Here is a 20,477-nt window from a genome sequence, read left to right as displayed (position 1 = left end):
TCTCCCTTTCTCACTTCATTAAGCTACCACATTACAAAGTGTTCTGCTTCATTACGGATCCTGCCAAGCAGCTCCTCTGCGCTCCTTGTAGCTACATGTGAAGTATCAAGGTGAAGTTCATCACTATATTTGGGTATCAGGGTTTATTTCCTCTACTCCGTTGAAGGGGAGCGTGACGAGCAGCTGAGGAATGCTAGGGGAAACCGTCATTAGCATAAGCAGCCTGTGCCAGGGCTCGGGCTGCCCGCTGAATCCCGTTTGTGGTGTGAGCAGTTAAATCACCGGCCTTTGGCATGGGGCTGGGACCACACAAACACAGCAGGATCAGCTCTGCTCCGCTAGCGTGCTCCTGAGAGCACGGCACAGAACAGAGGCTGTCCCTGCACTGCCACCTGTCACAGGTAACAGTGGCTGTCCCCTGCACTGCTGGCTGTCACAGGTAACAGTGGCTGTCCCCTGCACTGCTGGCTGTCACAGGTAACAGTGGCTGTCACAGGTAACGGTGGCTCTCCCCTTTGCTGTCACAGGTAACACTGGCAGTCACAGGTGACAGTGGCTGTCCCCTATGTTGTCAGCTGTCCCAGGTGACAGTGGCTGTCCCAGGTGACAGTGGCTGTGCCCTAGGCTGTCCCAGGTGACAGTGGCTGTCCCAGGTCACAGTGGCAGTCCCCTATGCTGTCCCAGGTGACAGTGGCTGTCCCCATGTCTGTCCCAGGTGACAGTGGCTGTCCCCATGTGTGTCCCAGGTGACAGTGGCTGTCCCAGGTGACAGTGGCTGTGCCCTGGGCTGTCCCAGGTGACAGTGGCTGTCCCCATGTCTGTCCCTGGTGACAGTGGCTGTGCCCTAGGCTGTCCCAGGTGACAGTGGCTGTCCCAGGTGACAGTGGCTGTCCCCATGTCTGTCCCTGGTGACAGTGGCTGTCCCCTGCGCTGCGGCTGCTGCCGGAGCGGGCTGTCCCGGTGTGTGGGCCGCGGGGCCCGGCGGGCGGCAGCCGGGGAAGCCGGGCAGGAAATGAGTCAGGCCCAGGCCGCAGCCCGGCCCGGTGTGAGGCTGCAGCGCCGCGTTAGCGGAGCAGCGGAGAGGGGAGGAAGTGTTGCAACAACTTACACTCGTGTCTGTGTTTCTCTCTGAAACAGCCTGGTTATAGAAAAATCTAAGATAGGAGGATTTTGGGGAAGCGTTGCTGCACAGTTAGTGCAAGATGTCGTGACCTATTGCTAGTTCTGAGAAGAGGGAGAGCATGCACGGCTACTCCTCAGAGCTGCTCTGCACCCAGTGGAAGGGGAGCACTCATAAAAAGGAGACTTTCATGAAGTTACTGGTCTTTGATCTTCTGTTCTGAGTTTTCTCCCATGATAACTGAGTATTGTGAATGATGAAGCACACTGAAGCTTTATATTTTCCCAAGGATTTAAAGATAAAACTTAGGAGGTGCGTTGATACTTGAAAGCTGTGTAGGGGAGAGTCTCTATTTCTCATTACTTCTACCTGAGAGAATTTAGTGTAAAAAGGTTATAGTGACATGTGTACATTCTTATAATTTCACGTGTCTCTCTTCATGCTTTTCATTTTTTACAAGACTCCTGACGAATTGGGTCCCCAGAAGAATGAGATGAATGAGAAAGGCATCCTATGGGGAAGGGAGTGGAAACAGAAGCGAGTGGTATTTCCTACAGAAAGAGAGGAAATAAAGTGTGACATTCCACTGCCAACTGGGTGTTGGTTTGCTCTATTGTCTCCATCCATAACTGTTTGCCTTCTTAATTTTTTTATAATACATCTGAAGTGAAAAATCTACTCTTTTAACACAGGCTCCTCCCAGTACTGTTTTGGTACCATTGCATGACTATTAAATGCTGACCATCAGAAAAAAATTGGTATGATGTAGATAATCAGCCTTTGCTTACAAAATACTGATTGCATTCTTTATGTATATCACTTTTAAATTCATGAAAAAAGAAAATGATGAAGGGGTGGATGGATCAGTAAAGTCCATTCTTTGAATACTAGACACTTGCAAAGCAGCTGCTATGTTGAAATGTCCTTGTCTGCTTAGTGGGAGGATAGTTCAAATTGTAGTCAGAATTAGGACTGATACACCCAATTATGTGAGGGTGTGACAAATGAAAAAGGAATTGCCTGGTATTTTTATTTGTAATATGAAACTAACCTATAATAATACTAGTGGTATTAAATTTTATATGTTCCAGTGGATCAGTTTCATTGGAATACAGAAAATAGTTCTGCTTATATTAATAGAGAGTATTTTTGAACCATTACTTTAAAAGTATGACTGAAGTTGAAATACTAGTAGTAGGGAATATATGATGCTATGAGTGTGGTATGTGTCTTTTATCATCATGGTTTCATATAATTTTAAATATGTGTTCCTACTATCTTTATAGAGACCCCACATTCACTCCATATGATTATATGGCTGAAGAAACACTTCCTTAGCTAGTTTGCTTTAAAAAAACCCCAACATTTTAATGGAGTCTTTTATGTTACTCTGCTATAATAGAGAAATAAAGAATACCAGTGAAAACACTGATTTCATTCAGTGAGAGCACAAGAGATTCAAGTGGACTTCTGGGTGTAGTAGGGAGATTAAGGGTGCCATTGAACAGCAACATCCTTTGACTATAGGAGAGCTGAATGCACTTCCACGGTTTAATTCTGTGGAGTTATTTAAAGTTCTAAAGCTGTTAAGAAAGCTATGACAAATCAACTAGTGGTCCACCTGCAAAAGCATGGGAAGAAATAGAGTGGACCAAATAAATGCTTTTTTTCTCTCTTTTAATAAAGAGGGAGAAAATCTGTGGCAAAGGTACTCAGGTAGCAAACAAGTCCTTAGCAGGTGAGCATGGACTGTGGTGATACTTTTGTGGGGTGGAAAGCAGATAATGGTTTTCTGGGTTAGGCTCTGGACTGGGAATTGCATCTGCTTTCCCACCCTGGGTCTGCCACAGATTTCCTTGATGAAATAAGCAAGTTGTTAATGGCTTTGGCCTCTGTTTTACTATTCAAAAATTGGGATTCTGACCCCTTCCTCTCCCAAGGGTCTATGAGGTTAAATAAAAGGATGTTTATAAAGTAAGCTTATATTTTGTTTTTTTTAGGAAAAAGATGCAGTTTCAACATTTTCAAACTATATTCTCAGCAGAGGAAGACTCATGGTTATTACATTTACTCACACGGTGGTGCTATCATACATCTGTGCTTTCTCTTAGTGTTATCATCCCACAGCAGTGGGAGGCTTGGGAGGTTCTGTACAAGTCCTGTTTTCTGGAATGAGGAAAGAGGTCACAGACAGCCTGCAAAAGGGAGCCAGGGCTGGCTGCCACAGATACCCTCCTGTTGTGTGACACCCCCTGCCAGCCTCCCCTTGTGTGAGCTCCTTCTGCATGCTGGGACACCCCAGTAAGGTGTGAGAAGCTCTTGGGGTGCACTCCTCCTTCAGTGTAGAGGGGAAGGTGTCCCTCTTTTCCCACCCTAAGGAAGCCTGGTTCTGCTTGTGTGTGTGCTGTAGGTGTTAGCAAATGCTCTGTGTACTCACACACCTTATGAAATGCCTCCAACCTCTCTCTTCATGCCCCTCTCCTCCCGTATTTTGCAGGATGTAATTCAGCTGGTCCTTTTCAACCTTTTGTTTACAACTGCCGTTTTTGTGCTGCCAGTTGCCAAGCATTTGGCACTGCTCAGTCTCACTGTTCCTCCCTCCTCTTTAGGCAAAGAAAGGGCACAGCATATCTCCAGAATGTATGTGCTCTAATTCCAGTGATACGACTACTGTTCATCTGGCACTCTCAGTCTGTGCACATTAGAGCACTTTGGACTGTAGGCAAGGGGTAAATGAACTGTCCCTGGGCAGTGGGACACCGTGATTACTGCATAAAGTGTTACAGAGGCACCACCAGGTGCAGGAACACCAGTGACAGCCCAATTAATCCTTACACAAACACAGGCACACGTCTCTTCTATCACTTTCTCTTAGGCAGCCCCAGAGTATGAATGCTGTTGGCAGGGCATGTGTGGAGGTAAGAAATGCGGTGGGAGGTGGAATTTTGGTAGATGTGATTGATTTACGACAGGAGTTTCCTTTACAGTCATAAGGGGAATTTTGCTTGGTCACAGCAAGTTTGAACCCTCATGAAAGCCTGAATCATTTGAGGCTAAAATAAAACAGAGAAGGGCAGGGGGAGGGGCATGACCGTTAGGGAGGAAAAAAAAAAGTCAAAAAACACATTAAAATTGTTTTCCTTAGTGCTGACTTCTTAAATGGGAATGTGTTCCAGAATAGTTCTGCTATGTAAGCCAACATTTGTTTTAAGACTTTTTATTGTCTTTTTCCCTCTCTTCCCCTTGCCCTCCCTCTCTGCTCTGCAGATTTACACTGACTGGGCTAACCACTACCTAGCAAAATCTGGCCACAAGCGGTTGATCAAGGATTTGCAACAGGACATTGCAGATGGAGTTCTGCTAGCAGAAATCATCCAGATCATCGGTAAGACCAGGGCTGAGGGGAGCACTGTGAGCTGACTCCTTGCGTGGGGGAATATATAATTCAAGTTGAATGTATTTAACAATAAGATGAACCCTGAATAATGCAATTTGACTGGGTCCATATGTCTCTGATATTGGTGTGGTTCATCCTTGTCTTAATTAAAAAATATGTTTATGTGAGCATGTTTGGAAGTTGCTGTTTAACCATACTTTAAATGGCCAGAACTATATCTTACACACTTTGAATTGTCAGAAATGAATGCTCCATTAAACCATATGTCTCCCATGTGTGCATTTTGTTAGTTGGAGTGGCTCATACTTTCTGGGATGCCTTGAAACTGTATCCTGACCCTACAAAGACAATTGTGGAAGATTTTATGTCAGCAGTTATTTTGCAGGGGCTGAAGAATTAGCAGCGACCTCCTTCGCACTTCCCCCTTTGCATGATTTGGCATATGGAAGCAACTGCTGCTAACAAGAGTGTTGTTACTGTAAGACTGAGCTTTACTTAGAAAAGAGCTCTCTGTCAACAAAACCCTCTGCATTTTATTGCTGTGCCTTTTCTGCTTTTCTTAAGGTTTTTTTCTTTTGTGTTTTGATTTTTAGGTTTTTGGGTTTGAGTTTTATTTTTTCTTTTTTTTTTTATTTTTTGAACAGGGGTTGGAAAGGAAACTTTTATCTCATTGTTTACTTTTGCTTTTCCCCTCACTGTTTTTGTTTAGCAAATGAAAAGGTTGAAGATATCAATGGCTGTCCACGGAGCCAATCTCAAATGGTAAGAATAAAATATATTTTTAGTTTGTGTTGGCACCACTCCACTTTCCTAAAATGTTTTTTAATAAGGATTTATATAAATATGAATATTCTGTCCCATTATTACCATAAAGTCCTAATTCTCATACAGGTTCCTGATATTTCTTTTCCACACATGCTTAATGTTTTTAACTTTGTTTCTGTGCTAACTTTGGATCTTGAGATAACCTGGCAGCAAAACTTCATCACTTCTAATTAATCCAGAATTGCTTTATCAGACCTGTTCTTCTGTGGATCCAAATAATACCATTTAGCTTCATTTTAAGGACAGTGAATTCAAGAGTAAATTATTAAGTGGAGTCTTTGTGTCTGGAAAACTGGTTTGATAAACAGCACTTGCCAAATTATTTTTAAAATATAAATAGCCTTTTGGATTGTCCACTGTGAAGTCCAGTTTGATGACTCCAAGGCTTTCAGAAATAGCACTTTAGTCATATAGCTCTCTGAGCTATAGCTGGCAGCTGTCTAAAGACTTTTTAATACTCTCAGACAAGAAGCATTTAGTGACTGTGATTCATATGGAGTCCTATTAATCTTTTACTGTGTTTATGGCTAGTCAACTACATTTAATAAGATGAAACCTCCTTAGAATACTGTGAAAGTGACAGACACAAAATCTGAGCCTCAGTAAAATCACTATTCATTTATTGAATCATTTGCAATCCAAGTCATGTTCTCCCATGCTGAGGTCTTTACCTTTCTGTTCACATTCAAATAATACATAAATAAGATGCATAATTGTGTAGCTGGCAAGGATTTTGGAGTATAGTGATTTGGTTGAACTTGCATAATGGTAAACTGCTGAAACTGGGTTTAAAATGGAAATTAAACAGAAAAAAGTGCATTTTTTCAGTGCATTTTTTCAGTGCATTTTTAAAGGTGGAAGGTGTTTGCAGCTTTTTTCTGCAAAGTGTCAAAAGGGTACTAGTGAAGTGAATACTGAGGTCTTTTGGTTCTTACTGTTCAAAGAATGTGCAGATTTAGAATAAGTTTTTTCTCTGACTTTCAGACTTTTTGAAACAGTCCATAGAAAGGAACACACACAATTTCCTTAATAATAGTTATTATTTTAATTACTCATATTACAGCAGCACCTAGTGGCCCTGGCTGAGAACTTTGGGAGCTCCAGCGTGGAACTCTAATATTACACACACAGATCAAGAGATAATCACTCTCTGTTTCAATCATGTTAAAACTTGCCATTCCAGACAGGCAAGGCAAACAAGGAGGCACAAAAGCACAGGGAAGGGGTGTGATTTCCCAAGGTTATATAAGTGGTCAGCGGCCATCTAGGACTGCTTAGGGACCCACCACTCTGTTGTCTGTCGAGCTTCATTTCCATGACAGAAGGATGAGCTGCAGAGAGAACTATCCACTCTAGCAATGTTTGTATCTCCAAAACAACATTGGTGTATGTTCCCTGTTGCATTCTTATGTGGAAAAGGGATTCTTGATTTCATCTCTAGCTCCATGCAGCTATGGAGGAAACGTGGTCAGTGCATGCCCGTCGTGCAGCAGTACTTGTGGCTCTCCTTGTGTCCATCTTTCTCCTCCCACAAGCCCATGCCACAGCTCAGCCAGGCCACAGAATATGTCCCAGGTGTTCTGGGTGTCAAACCAGGTGCTTTGAAAGCTGCTGTGCATAGTCTTGCATCAGTGTTTGCACAGTGACTAAAGTGTCACATTTAGCCACTTTAACTTCATAGTAATGTTTTTATTTATCTGTCCTTTGACACAATCTCTTTACTGAATTGTTTTATGTCTACAGACTGATCAGATTATTCTCCTGAATTTTCAAATACCAGTTCTATACTGCTGATTTCTTAACTGAATTAGGAAATTTAAAATGTACTGAAGTTAAAGTAATTCAAATGTGTCAGTTTTTCTCTCAGAGACCCCAGGTTTTAAGCCTGCTCTCCATTTGTTTCCTTTGAGCTCTGCACTGGTTTAACCTAGCCAAAGACACAATTTTACCATATTTTCAGGTAATTTTCCTTGGCAGTGCTCAATTTTGCTAGCCTGCTCAGTTAATTGTAGGGCAGTTCTGTTCTCCTTATAGCAGTGGACTCTTGAGGTGTTCGTGATATGCAGGGTTAAAAAAAAGAACAGTAGTCAAAGCTAGTTTGCATGTTGTATGTTTGTCATACACCAGCACGTAGCAATATGTCCTGTCAGTACATGCTAGAACATCAGCCATCAAACCAGCAACAGTCAAAATACTCTATTAACATTTGTTAGCCATTCATTCACTGCTTTAATTTAAAACTTTTTAGTTATTAAACCTCAAGAATCCCACTACCCTCTTCTTGAACATATGTTTTCATAATCCTTGCTCTCATAACTTGCAATTAAGGGGAAATGTTTTCTCTATTCATCTGCCATTTGATACCCTTCCAGGAGGCCTTTGATAGCCATTTTCAGGAGGTCTAAGATATTTTATTATTAGCTTAAAAAAAGCTAGGGAGCACTGACATGGACTGTCTGCTGTTGGAAATTCTTGATACTCTCTGTGGTGAATGATATTGATACCAGTTCATAATTAATCACTACCAATACTCCCAAAGTCTGTTCCACTCATAATTTGGTTTTCCTCTTGCCAATGGCATCGTTTTTCAAGTGAATGATGCCAATGGCATAATCTTTCAATTGAGGCATCTCAATTCAGCTGTTACTGAATTCAAATTGTAAACATATTTTAATGTTTATTTTAAATGTATATAAAATACTTAGTTTTTCTTTAGTTAGTTCTTTTGCAATGTCTTGTGCACTGTGCTCATTTTGGCATTGATGTATAAATACTTGCAGACCAGTTGAATTGGCTCCATAGGTCCAAGTTCATAACAACTAAAAACCTGTGAAGCCCAGCAGCACCCAGCTTCTGCATAGTTAACTTTACCAGGATTCATTATGTTCACCCATTTGATGTTGCACACAGAACCTGAGTTTCTGAGATAAATTATCTCATATTCAAACCTCAGAAGTTTTAAGTAAATTAAATTAGAAAGAAAATTGGGAGGTTTGCTTGTTTGCTGGGCCAGTCTACTGTGGTGAGAAGATTTTAGTATTACTTATGAATCATTTTTGTAAATACAATAAGGCTTTAAACCTCTGTGTATTGCAGCATATGTCTGTCTGGAGTGTCATGTAGAGTCTTGGTTACTTTTTGCCTTACAGTTATGCTTCCAAGGAGCAATATAGAACTTCTATTTTTTCATTATCTTGTTGGATCCCTTCAATGGAAAATAATCCCACATTAATTTTTATCTTTTCCCTGTATAGATTATTCCATAACTCTATCAATTAAGGACATTTCATATCATCTTTTTTTAGAAAATTATGGGTTTATCTTTTGATAAAATCCAAAGCTAATTCCTTTCTGCTTCTTTATAACTCATTTGTTTCTTTAGTTTCTGTTTTAAGTTCCCCCATCATTAGAAAAAGTGAGATAGCTTTTTTTGGTAGAAAATACATTATAAAGCTTTTATCTAATTGTTCAGAGAGAAAGCATTCAGGGTTTGGGTTTTTTTTCCTCCTGAGCAAATGATAAACATAATGGGAAATCTCCAGTGTTTCAGCTTTTAACATATCACATCAAACACACAGTAATCACACAAAACATACCAATTCAGTCCATGCTGGAGTAGTTGGAGAAAATGCAAAAGAATCAAAAGGTGCTGGACTGAAAATCCTTTAATGGTGAGATTTTCAGTTTTGTCCCTAGTGACTTTTTCAAAATTCATGTTTATTTTCTTTCCTCACATAGTTTACAGTGCTGTCAGTGGCATAAATGGTAAAATAAATTCAAAGTTGACAAAAACTTTTAGTTTATTGCACTTCAAGTTCATTTTTCCTTCAGAGACCAATGCTGCCTTAATAGGTGTTTTTTAGAATTAGCTCTTGCTACTTCCCACAAGAACTGTCTCTGCTGACATCCATCCCGGTACAAAAGCATCTTTAATTTTTGTTGGCAGCAGGGGTTTTCTCATAGTTATGATAGTGCTGGAGAGACCTTTCTTATTAAAGAGTTTCCTAGTGTTGTTGTATGCACTTAATGAAGACTATTTTTTCTGTTGTCAGTCGGATCTTTGGCACGCTTTTCTACTAGTTTTTACAACCCAAGGTATGCATCAAAGGTAATTTTATGATTTAGAAAATAGATATGCTGCTGTCCTACAGAGAAAATTGAGTTCACTAATAATACATGTCTTGTTCCTCCTGGAAAACAGGGAGGAGAGAAAAGGTGTTGGAGCTGTAGAACATTGCCATATTGATAAGAATCTTTACTAAAAAGCTTTAGTTATCAGAACTAGCACCAATTTTCAGTTAGCAGCAGTATGTCTGATAAAAGTGGGAATTGGTGTGACTGTGTTTAGAACTAACAAGATAATTTCTACAACACAGTTCTTGATTTCATTAATTATGCCTTCAAAAAGATGCTAAGTTTAGAATGTTTTGTAAAAAAAGACAGAAGAATGCCAAAAATTTTGCTTTATTGTATGAGACTGAAGAAAAGTTGTGTTTGTTAACAAGAGGAAGGTAACAAGAGTGGGTGAATCAGTCTCTGCTTAACCAGGGAGCTTTTTCTGTGACAGAGAAAGTTAAAGTGTCTGAAGCCTAAAGACAGACAAGAGTATTGTGTATATACTGGTAGACATTGCTTTGTAATTTATTGAGCTCGGTGTGCTCCGTAGTGTTCCTGTAGTCCCGCAGAAGCCCATGGTGGCTCTGCTTGTATGCTTGGGTTTTTCTCTGGAGGAGGACAAGGTTGGAAGAGGATGGGGTGCATGCAGATCTTTTCTTAACAAGGAGTCAGCCTGTGGACAGGATAAATGGGTGGAAACTCCAACTGCTAAATGTACCATGTGTCCTTCAAACTTCCTGTGACACGGATGTGCTGGGCAGACACTGTGGAATAGCGCCCATCCATGTCCATGAATGTCAGTATCCAAGGATGACAACATCAGCATGATATTCTGTGTCTAATAATTGTTTGTGCAAAACAGGATAGTTGTGTATAAAGTAAGAATTGAGGTTTCTACTAAGGTTCATGAATTCCACGTGAAAATGTGTGTGGTATGGTTGTGTGTTTGAGGAACCGGAAGCCTGAAAATGTCATCCCTATGTTCACTGTCAAGTGGGCACACATGTGAGCTCTTCCTGCCCTGCACAGTTTTAAACTGTATTAAGAATTTCCTGGCTTTGCTGGTGCAGTTGTTGGTGAGATTGGCTGTGTGGGTTCAAGATGTACTTTCTGTGCTTTTGAGCAGCTTCAGGTGAGCCTTCCATGCAAGCGTAAGAGATTGAAATATATACAGAAATTTGGCTGGGTGAAGAAATATGGTCCCTTGGGAAACTGGGAATTAAATCTGAGTTCTGAAAACTAACCCCAGCTACTTTAATGTGTGGGCCAGTTTCTTCCTGCAGTGACACCTATATGACCCCTTTTGACGTCTGTATGACTCCCTTTTTTTTAAATTCAGACCATATTGTCTACACTTTTTGTGTACACTTTGTGTACACTTTTGTTCTACAACAATCCAGATTGTTGTCCAGCTGGGAATTTCATGAGGACACTGCCCTCAGTGTAGGTGAGCCTGTCCCCAAAATTAGCAAGCTCCCATCAATTGCATTTCTTCCTTGGACTTTTTAAGTGGTGGCAGAAGTATCATGATCCCCATTCCCTGGGAAAATTAGGTCATGGTAGTGCACAGCTTATATGTTCTTTGGTGTCCTGCCTCACAAGGATTTACTTACCTGTTAATTACACATTTCTGAATCCAACTCTTGTGGTTTGGCCTAGTTAAGTCTCATGCAATAAAAATTTTATGAGGGCAACTGTGGGTTAAATACACATTAGAGCCACACTGGTGACAAACACTTCTCTTCACAGTCTGTTCTCTCCTGACTTGCAACACTGCAGCTCTGTGTGGAAGAGCAGACAAGGCTGATACAGCTCCATTATGAAAGGATATAAGCAGATGTTTTTCTGTGAGGGAAATGACACTCCTCAACCTGATACATATTCAGATTTCCCATTTTCAAGTATATATTTTTGCTTAACTAGCTGTACTTTGTGAGTTTCTTCACTAGGTAGGTGATTTACATTAAACTTTTAACCCCTCTGGGATTCCCAGAACCCAAGGGCCCGATACTGTCATTGCCAGGAGCATGTCCTAACTAGCCTTCTGAAGATGCTTTCTTAGACAAGCCCTCTCATTTCCTAGGTAGGTTCAGGGTGTGATCTGCTTTTTAGGAGCTAATCCCATTCCCACATCCTTCCCCAGTGATTGTCCTCAGCTGTTTGAGGAAAGACTTTCTTGAGCATGTTTGACACATCCAGACCCTTGCAATCCACTGCTCAGTGTATAATGTACAAGATGGCTTCAGAGCATTTGTAACTTGTTTGGTGTTCAGTGAATACTGAAGTCAACTATCACTGGAGTCTCCCATATTCCAAGCTCTTGAATCATCAATGATGAGTGCAGGACAAAATTTTAGAAGCTGAACTTCTGGATTGGAGTTTCCTTGTTTATTTTAGACATCAACAAAGCCATTTTATAAACTTGTGTATGCCTTGCAGGGGGCTCATGCATTTTTTATGTAATCCTCTGTGCCAGAGGATTAAATTTAAAAATTCTCTGGCAAAAAGCAATGCATGTAGATACAAGTACAGTGAAAATATGCAAATAGATAATGCAAACTGAAAGATAGTTAAGGGAAGTAACTTCTTTACTAATCTTCATTAGTGTATACCTTAAAATTTTTTTTGTTTGTTTGCAGATGAAATTAACTTGACATAATGGCTAGAGTAAAAATGAAAATTAGTGTATCAGGACCAGATATATATATATATAACCTCAAAAGAAGAAAGATAAAGAGAATAATGAGAGTCTATATAAGAATACATTTTTGGAATAATTGTGACTATATGAATGGAGAAATTAAAGGAAAGAAAGAGAATGATTTCTCTAAGGGCAAGTTTAAAGGTGTTAACGATGGTTGAATCTCAAGGGTGTAGATGTTTGAATTCTTGGTTCAAGTTTTGTTGATATTAACACAGCCAGTTTCAGTAAGATGAGAGGCAAACTGGTTTAGCATAGAACTGGAAGAGGAGTGATTCAAAGTGCTTTTGTAAACAAACCCTAAAATTTCCAGGAACTGAAGAAATTTAAGAGAATATATAGATGGGATGACAGCTGGACAGACAGAGTAACAGATGCCTTTTTGTGGTAGACCAAGCATATTTTTACTCTGAGAGAACAAGGAAGCTGAGGAAAGGATGGAAGAACTGCTGGAAGTGTGAGATTAATAGTGAATAAAGAATGGAACCCTTCATTCATCTTGCCTAAAGAATGTTGCTGTCTTAAGAAGGCAGGGGAGGAAAAGGCAACAAAATAATCTCCTTTTTTGATATTGTTTGATTCTCACTTCTTGTGAGACCTCTTTATTTTACACTGAAACAAGCAGTTCTCTTTACATTTAGAACATTACATTTGAGAACATTAAAAGGACCACAAGATTTATAACAATCCCTCTTCACAGAATAGGTCTGAGTTACTCACTGGTGTCAGGCACTGAGATTCATATCCCCCTGAGTCACTCACATTTGACTGTCTGAAGCCATAAAAGAAAATGCTGCAGGAACACATCCTGAGTGTTATTTTACTAGGCTAGAAGTACATTATTCATGAAGAATAAATCATGCGCTGTTATTAGCCTTTTGTTTATACTTATAAATCCCTTGTCTTATTACTGTGTAGAATCATAAGAGAATAACTCATCTAGATGTTAATGAAATAATCATGTAATGAAAAGTACATATATTGTGATGAATACTCATACAGTCTCCAGGAAATCTACTGAGTCATTAGGTTATAGTTGAGTTTGCTTGGTTAGGACTGGAATTAGGGTTTTGCGCACTTTGCTTCTGTAGACACTTCAGAAACACTAAAAGATCTTTTTGTTCCTTAAAGTCACCTGTTTTCCCTCAAACAGTGCCTTCCTCCTCCCTCTCCCCCCTGCAGTTCCTTGAAACCCAGCTCCCCTCAGTCTTAATCTGGAACATGCCGCTCAGGCCCCTGAGATATGACCACCTCACCCATCTATCTCTTCTCCCCATCCCTCAGCTGAGTTTGTCAGGAATGTAAATCAATCAAAAACTTGACTTAAACTCTATTGGGAGGACACACAGAGATTAAATGCTGCAGTATGTTTGAAAACTAATGAGTGATGTACACTTTGAAGTATTTATTGTTTGAAGAGATGCAGTTTACAGTCTCCATTTCACCACCTGTAATTAACTTTCCATGCTCTTCAATTTTTAGTTGGGCTTTTTTGGTGGTTCTTTTTTTCTTTTTTTTTTCCCCCTTCAAAAATGTCATGTGAACATTCCCTGGAGTTTTGGAATAGAACAAATATATATTTGCAATGCATATGCTTAGACAAAGAGGTGAGGAATAAATGGCCTTGAAGCCTCCAGTAATAGCAATACAATGAAAATTCTAAACATAAACATGCAGTTAAATACATCCACACAAATTGACTATGACATACATTCTAGAAAGCACCTGTGGTATAAGATATTAACAGATTTTTCCCAGATAGCAGCAGCAGATTACAGTAAATATGTCTGCTTCATGATGGTGTATTTTTATCGTCTTCTATAGGGAGAGTATGTTATAAATACCAGGAATGTCTAGAATGTTTACTGGATTTAAAAATAGAGAAGAAAGTGCGTTATATTTAGCTGAACAGCAAAAATGCATATTTAAGCTGAACAAGAAAATAAACAATGTATCTGAAGTGGTTTTATTTTACAGTATAACCAAACAAGGCTTTCTGGTAATGTTGAGATTTTGTCAGCTTTCTAAATTTTTTCAAATGTCTGATTATTTTGGAACTGTGGCAAAATGCCAGTTCTCTTATAGTTATAGTTGAGGACTTCTATTTAAATATTTTCTAACCACCCCCACTTCTGCTTAGACTTTCATAATTTTGAGTGCTGTATGTTATTTGGAGAAGGTTATTGTTCTGTGTCTGTAGAGCTTTGAGTTTCCGCAGAGAGGTAGATTTTTCACAAAAGAACATTCCTTAACATTGAGGTGAAGTACCCAGCCTTTTATTCATCCTTCTTCCTAAAATAATCTGCCACTGCCTCTCCTGACAGTGGAGAATTCTGAGGCTTGAGTAGCATGCAAGTCTCTTGAGAAACAATGTGACCGTGTGTTTTAATGGGTCACTTGCACACATGGCCGTGCACCTCTGTAAAGGACCTTGTGCAGTTCTGATTGAACTCAATGATTTTACTCACTTTCAAAGGTATTTAAGTCTCTCTACCTCTCATTTTTGAATCAAAGTTTGTGGGAGTTTTTAAATTCTTGGAATTTCTGTATTATCTGGACCTCTGTGAGAGCATGAGATGGCCACTGTTCTACAGATTTACCAGAACTAACGTCTCTGTTCCTTAGGGTGAGTACAGATTAAGTTTAGATTAGAGCTACTAGACAGATTTTGATAATTAAGCATTCACATCTGCAAACAATAAATGAGGGCACATTTGCTCCTACAGCAGGTAGGAGCATCATCAGCTTTTACTTGGTTGGGCTGGGAAATGCAACTACTGGGAACATGGTTTAAAGGAGACACAGGAACTGTGCAACTGTCCATAAAATGCTGACTGTGGTGTAATGTGTAAAGCAGCAGAGGGTGCCAGAAAGCAACGAGTTGTGGCTTCCATAGTAATTAAAGGAATTAGCAATGTTAGGGTGGAACAGGGTTTGTATTGTGAGTTTACCTGCAGAAGGGAAGAAAGAAGACACCCTTCTTGTAATTTATACTACTTATATATGTTTAAAATTAAAATAAATACTGTCCAACAAATGATCAAGCTTTTGGAGGTATTGTGTGGTCTATTATGCCTAGGTGACAGTACTGGGCTCTCCTTCATCTCTTAGCCACTCTACATACCTGGTATTTAAAACTTTGGTCTTACAGCAAAGAGACTGCAAGACATGAGGCTAATAAAGTAACACAGAATGTCCTAGCAATTTAGTTGTTAATTACAGACTAATGTGGCAGCAAAAGTTATCCTGTCTTACTACATTTAAAATTATGACATACATTAGAAAGTCTTGACACCCTCTCCCTGCTCTCCTGTTAGAAGGTAAAATATAAAAAATGTGTTGCCTTAAAAAGTTTGATTTTTCGACAGTATTGCATTAACTTCCAGAATACAATTCAATTACAGTGTTAAAAAAGGAAGAGAAAGAATGAAAGTAGGTGCCTATTGAAACTACTGTGGTCTGTCCAGATGTATTTTCTCACTCTGCCCTTGATCTTTGCCGGAACAGAAGCTGCCTGCATCTGCTGCAGCTTAATGTGAACTGGTTTCATGGAAAGAATGCCAAATCTGCTTGATTTTACAGTGTCTTTTACATACTCACCATTTTGGAGTTTCTTGACTTCTATGCACACTAACCCGCCTAACCTTGTGCTTTTATTTGCCATTAATTTTATTCCAAGAACAAACTCCTCTTTGAACCCTGCTGCAAATCCCTTCCACTCACAGCCTCTCCCCAACGTGCTATTGCTGGCACATGTGACTGGCACACAGCAGTGGTCTATGAGGTCAATATTCCCTCTCTGAGCATGACAGTGTGAGGAGTGACTTAAAAAGAACAATTGACCCTGGCCTTTTTTTCCTTCATTCTCCTCCTCTTATCCCAATATCTAAAACTACAGTGTTAGGGAGTTATAATGTACTTCCTTGCCTGCTCTTTCAGCGTATATTTATGCACTACTGTTGTGATCACCATATTTTCCGTGAAATGTCAAAATGAAACATCCTGTATTTGTCAAAAAATGTCTCGTGTCCCCACAGCCATGGGACCAGATCAAGAGTAGTTATGGATTTTTCACCATTGAAATAACTGCTCTGGCAGCCTTCTCCTGCTGTCAAGAGCCCATGGATCTGACCACTCTGAAGTGGCACCAGATAGCATGAGGCACCTGAAATTCGGAATTAGTAAAAATTTAGATAATTTTTGAACTGGACTTAAATACTGTTGTTAATTCAAAATAGAAACTTTATTACAGCTGGTGAGCCTATTATACACAATGCTGTTAAGGTACAGATGGGTAAATTGGCTTAAATTAACTGTACGACAGGCAAGTTATCACAAAGACTGCTTATTTCAACAGCATTAACTAATCCTTTTTCATGTAAAGGCTTTTGATCAAGTGAATTAAAATATTAAGACAATCTCCTTATATTTTAATGTAACTTGTCTGTTTAAATCCACTATGACCTGAAACTTAATACATAAATAGTTAGAATACAGTACAACCATTTTTGTTTCAGCAGAAATAAATAGTATAAATATAAATACAGTAATTTATTTGGCAGCTATCTGATGTGCAGAAATTATTTAAAACACTCCCAGTCTGAGGAGTCTGCTGACCATACGATCAACAGATGACCACATGACATAAATCAGAGGTTTACTTATTTAGAGTTGAACTTATTTTAAGTTGGCCCAGTGTCTGGATATGTATTAGTCTGGCAGGGTTCATTTTCAGCATCTATTTTCAGCGTCTGTCCAAGATTTTTTTTTTTTTGAGGCAAGGTTATCGTCAGTCTCACAAACTGATCACAAATATTTTTTGCTTTTTTGATTGTTTATATCAACTTAAAAGCATTTGTTTACCTATGCAGTTCCAAGCAACTCATTCAGGTGGCATCCCGGATCAACACCAAACCTGCAAAGTTCTGAAAGGTGAATCTGAAAGTCTTCCTGAAAGTGAAATATATTTGTATTTTAGCTTGTAGCTTTTGGCAGTCTTTAATTCTACCACAGTTAGATTATATTTTGTTTAGACTTGTATTGGCAGCTAATTAGAAGGTTGTTTGGATTATTCATACCTCTTGATTCTTCATTATTTCTTTGGAATTACAATGGGATTGTACAAATGGCTTTTTCCTCTAGGGGAAAAAAGCACCACAAGAATTTTCTTTTTCCCTTGGTTTCCATACTTAAGAACTGAGACCTATTTGCATGTAATAGTTCATGTTAATTATTTTTCTCATAAATACTAGTTCATAGAGTTAGATATAGTCTTTTGTATTCTAACTGTACACATAACTAACTAACCAGCATCCCAGCCCTGTGAGCTGTTTTGCCTGTCACACAGATTTTCTCAGTAATTCTGCCCAATAACAACTTTAAATTAGGTGTTTGTTGTTTTTCTTTTGGTAAGAGCTCTTACTTTAGTTCATGGACAGATCAGCAGTAACACTCCAGGGTAAACACATGTGCAAGGGTGTTTTCACAGTTCTTGTATATATAAAGCTTCTATTTAGATTTCTTGGCATAAACAGTTTTGAAATATTTAGATTGTTGCATCATATGAATTAATGTATTTCAAGATATGTTCCCCCTCTAAAGTTCCTCTAAAATGCTTTTTTTTTTCTTTTCTTCAAGTAAAACTGGCAGTATTTTGGAACTTTAAAACACTTGGATGACTATTTAAAAAGTTGTTTCCTCCCACACTTTACACTTCATTGACTACAGTTGGAAGTGATGTGACAACAAGCCCTAAGTGCTTGTTAAGGCTTCATTTTATAGGCTTGAGCACTTCTGATATTTCTCTTATAGCATTTGGCTGAGAAGTCAAGAAAAAAAATCTGACCCTGTTGAGCTTACAAGCAGATACCCCACTGCCTTCTCTGGTTCCAGGTGCTTTTATTGTCCCTGACCAAGAATCTAGCCTTGAGATCTTGTGAAAATGTGGAAAATTCTTACCATATTTATGAGAAAAGGGCAGAAATGAGCAAGCATGAAAGCTGTTTAGAAGCGTGGCTTGAAAACATATACAGCATGGTTTTATATTCCCATGTGTGCTAAACATGGTTTGAAATGCAATGCTCAGGTACACTAGCAAAAGTGAAAGCCTGAATGTGAGTCTCTTGTATTATCCCTGTGGGTTTTAAAGCCATCTGGTTTAATCTGAATGGTTTTAATAACCTGTGATATCAATTCACCATCAGGTTTTCTTGTCTTTTTCTTTAGGGCTTAGATCAATTTGAGTAAGTAATATAAAAACTAAACATAGAGGAAAACTAGTAACCTATGTTCTCTAATTCATATCTTCCCAAGGAATTTAATTTCCAGCCAGAGGACTAGCCACATAACCTTAGTCCTACAGAAAACTCTAGGCTATACTTTTAGAGGGTGCTTATAACAAGTACTTTTTATCCCTTTTCATTTGATGAGCTCAATGTTCTACGAATACTGTATGCTCCATAAATTCCATAACTATTCCCAGGGTAATATGAAAAAATATATCTAATTTAAAAAATCTTTGAATGTTTATAAAATCAGAAGGCCAGATGGATAGGAGCAAACTGTTAGTGTCTCTCCTGCACAAGCTGTAGCATTATGACTTCTGGTGCAGTCAAGAGGGAGCATTCAGAAAGCACGCAGTGCATCTGGATGGATTCCAGTTGCAAAGTTCAAGAGATGAAGTGAAATGCCTCATAGTTTACTTGTTTACTTATTTTTTAAAGGATTCATTCCGTTTCCGTTAATTGCTTGTACTGCCCTTTTTTCTGAAAGCTATTTTTTTTGAGTGAGCTGAATGAAGTTGCTATGCATTAAGTAGTGGTGAAGGAGAGAACTGGAATTCTTTCAAAGGTTTAATTAAATCTAATAAATGAAGACTCTGTTCTAGACTCTCTTTTGACCTAATGGAGAGAAGCTCCTCTGTTTCAAAGAAGCGTGCTTTTTCACACTGCACTCCATTTTTTTAGAAGTTGCCAAGTTCCATAAATATTTAGACACTGGTACCTTGCTGACTCAGAAGTGTTGCATAATTTAAAAAAAAATGGTAAAAAGACTCACGGGAGTAGAGCATTGCTTTAAGAAATACTGTGTTTAAACACACAGTTCTTTTTATCATTGCCTTAAAAAAGATCCTCCCTAAAGGGTACTCCCTAAAGGGTAGTATTTATCTTCAATTTTGTGTTCTTAGTGCATGTATAAGACTCTTTCATGGTGGTGGTGGCCTATAGAGATGAGTCCTGAAGTAGCAAGTTATTTGCAGACACTCAAAGAGAATTTTGCCCCATCTTTTCTTTTGATCCATTCTGTTGTGCAGCCATACGCTTTCTAAGAAATTTGTGCAATGTATTGAAATACAGCCATGGTTTTCTGAGTTCAAACCCAGCACTATATTCCAATCAAAAATCCAAAACTTTCTTCTCACAATTTCTATTATGGTAGCGCAAAAGTATTTCAGAAATTGCCATTACTGGATTTTGTGCTTTACAATGTCTGCTGCAGGGACTACTGTATAAAAAGGGGAGAGCAGATGGGGAGAGACTACTGTATATGAGGAAAGCAAATGCAGACAAGACAAGAAACAGAAAGAAGAGTGAGTAAAAAAGCTCACACCATTATCACACCATTCTCTTGTGTGGTGCAGCGTTTTTGGTGTTTGTGGATAGAGCATTTTTTTTGTTTTACATGAAAATGACAGGCAGATACTTATAATGATTATGATTAGGGTTGTTTTTTATTTAAATTATTCATTAACATGCTGATATGTACAGACAGAAACAAACAAACTGTATTCTGTATTTGCCATTACAGAAATTATCTCACATTCACTCTGAGGTTTCCAAGCACCAAGTGAGGAGCTAGGTGAAAAATTTGCAGCACTTATTATTGCTTTGGTGTTCCTGACAGGGCTGACAGTAATTTATGCCAGAAGGGATCCAATTCCCACTGTACCATTTTCTTAAAAACAATACACACCCCAGCTTATGCTTTGACCTCAGTAGTGACCTCATACATTCTTTTATCAGCAGGTCAGTACATATGTCTGTTGAATTCTCCAAGTACTTGAGAAGTGAATTTGTTTTCACGTTTCTGGTTTTACTGGTCATATTTCATGTTTGGACTGCATGTTGGAGGAATTTGATGCGCGTGTTTCTTAACATCTCTTGGAAAAGGAAGTGGAAGCTATTTCAGTTTTAAATAAGATTGTCATTTTTTCCTCAAAAATAACTAATAATTAAATAACTCCTGTATCATTTCCTAAAAATTTTTGCCTGGGAGGCCTTCTACATACCAGTAGTTATTATTCTCTAAGGTAAAATTCT

General features: G+C 38.9%; 1 protein-coding gene across 7 annotated transcripts in view; it reads left to right on the top strand.

Annotated features, from left to right (window-relative positions):
* Nucleotides 1-20,477, top strand: part of NAV3 (neuron navigator 3) — a 509,240-nt gene that overhangs the window by 322,971 nt on the left and 165,792 nt on the right. For all 7 annotated transcript variants that reach the window (XM_058021931.1, XM_058021927.1, XM_058021928.1 and 4 more), the window contains 2 exons: nucleotides 4,388-4,505; nucleotides 5,227-5,279. In XM_058021931.1, coding sequence (XP_057877914.1) covers nucleotides 4,388-4,505; nucleotides 5,227-5,279 — 171 coding nt within the window. The remainder of the gene's footprint in view (nucleotides 1-4,387; nucleotides 4,506-5,226; nucleotides 5,280-20,477) is intronic.

The sequence above is a fragment of the Melospiza georgiana genome, chromosome 4 (assembly GCF_028018845.1).
Source record: "Melospiza georgiana isolate bMelGeo1 chromosome 4, bMelGeo1.pri, whole genome shotgun sequence".
Taxonomy (NCBI): Eukaryota; Metazoa; Chordata; class Aves; order Passeriformes; family Passerellidae; genus Melospiza; species Melospiza georgiana.
Note: the sequence above shows the minus strand (reverse complement) of the source record. Positions and strands in the feature narration are given on the sequence as shown.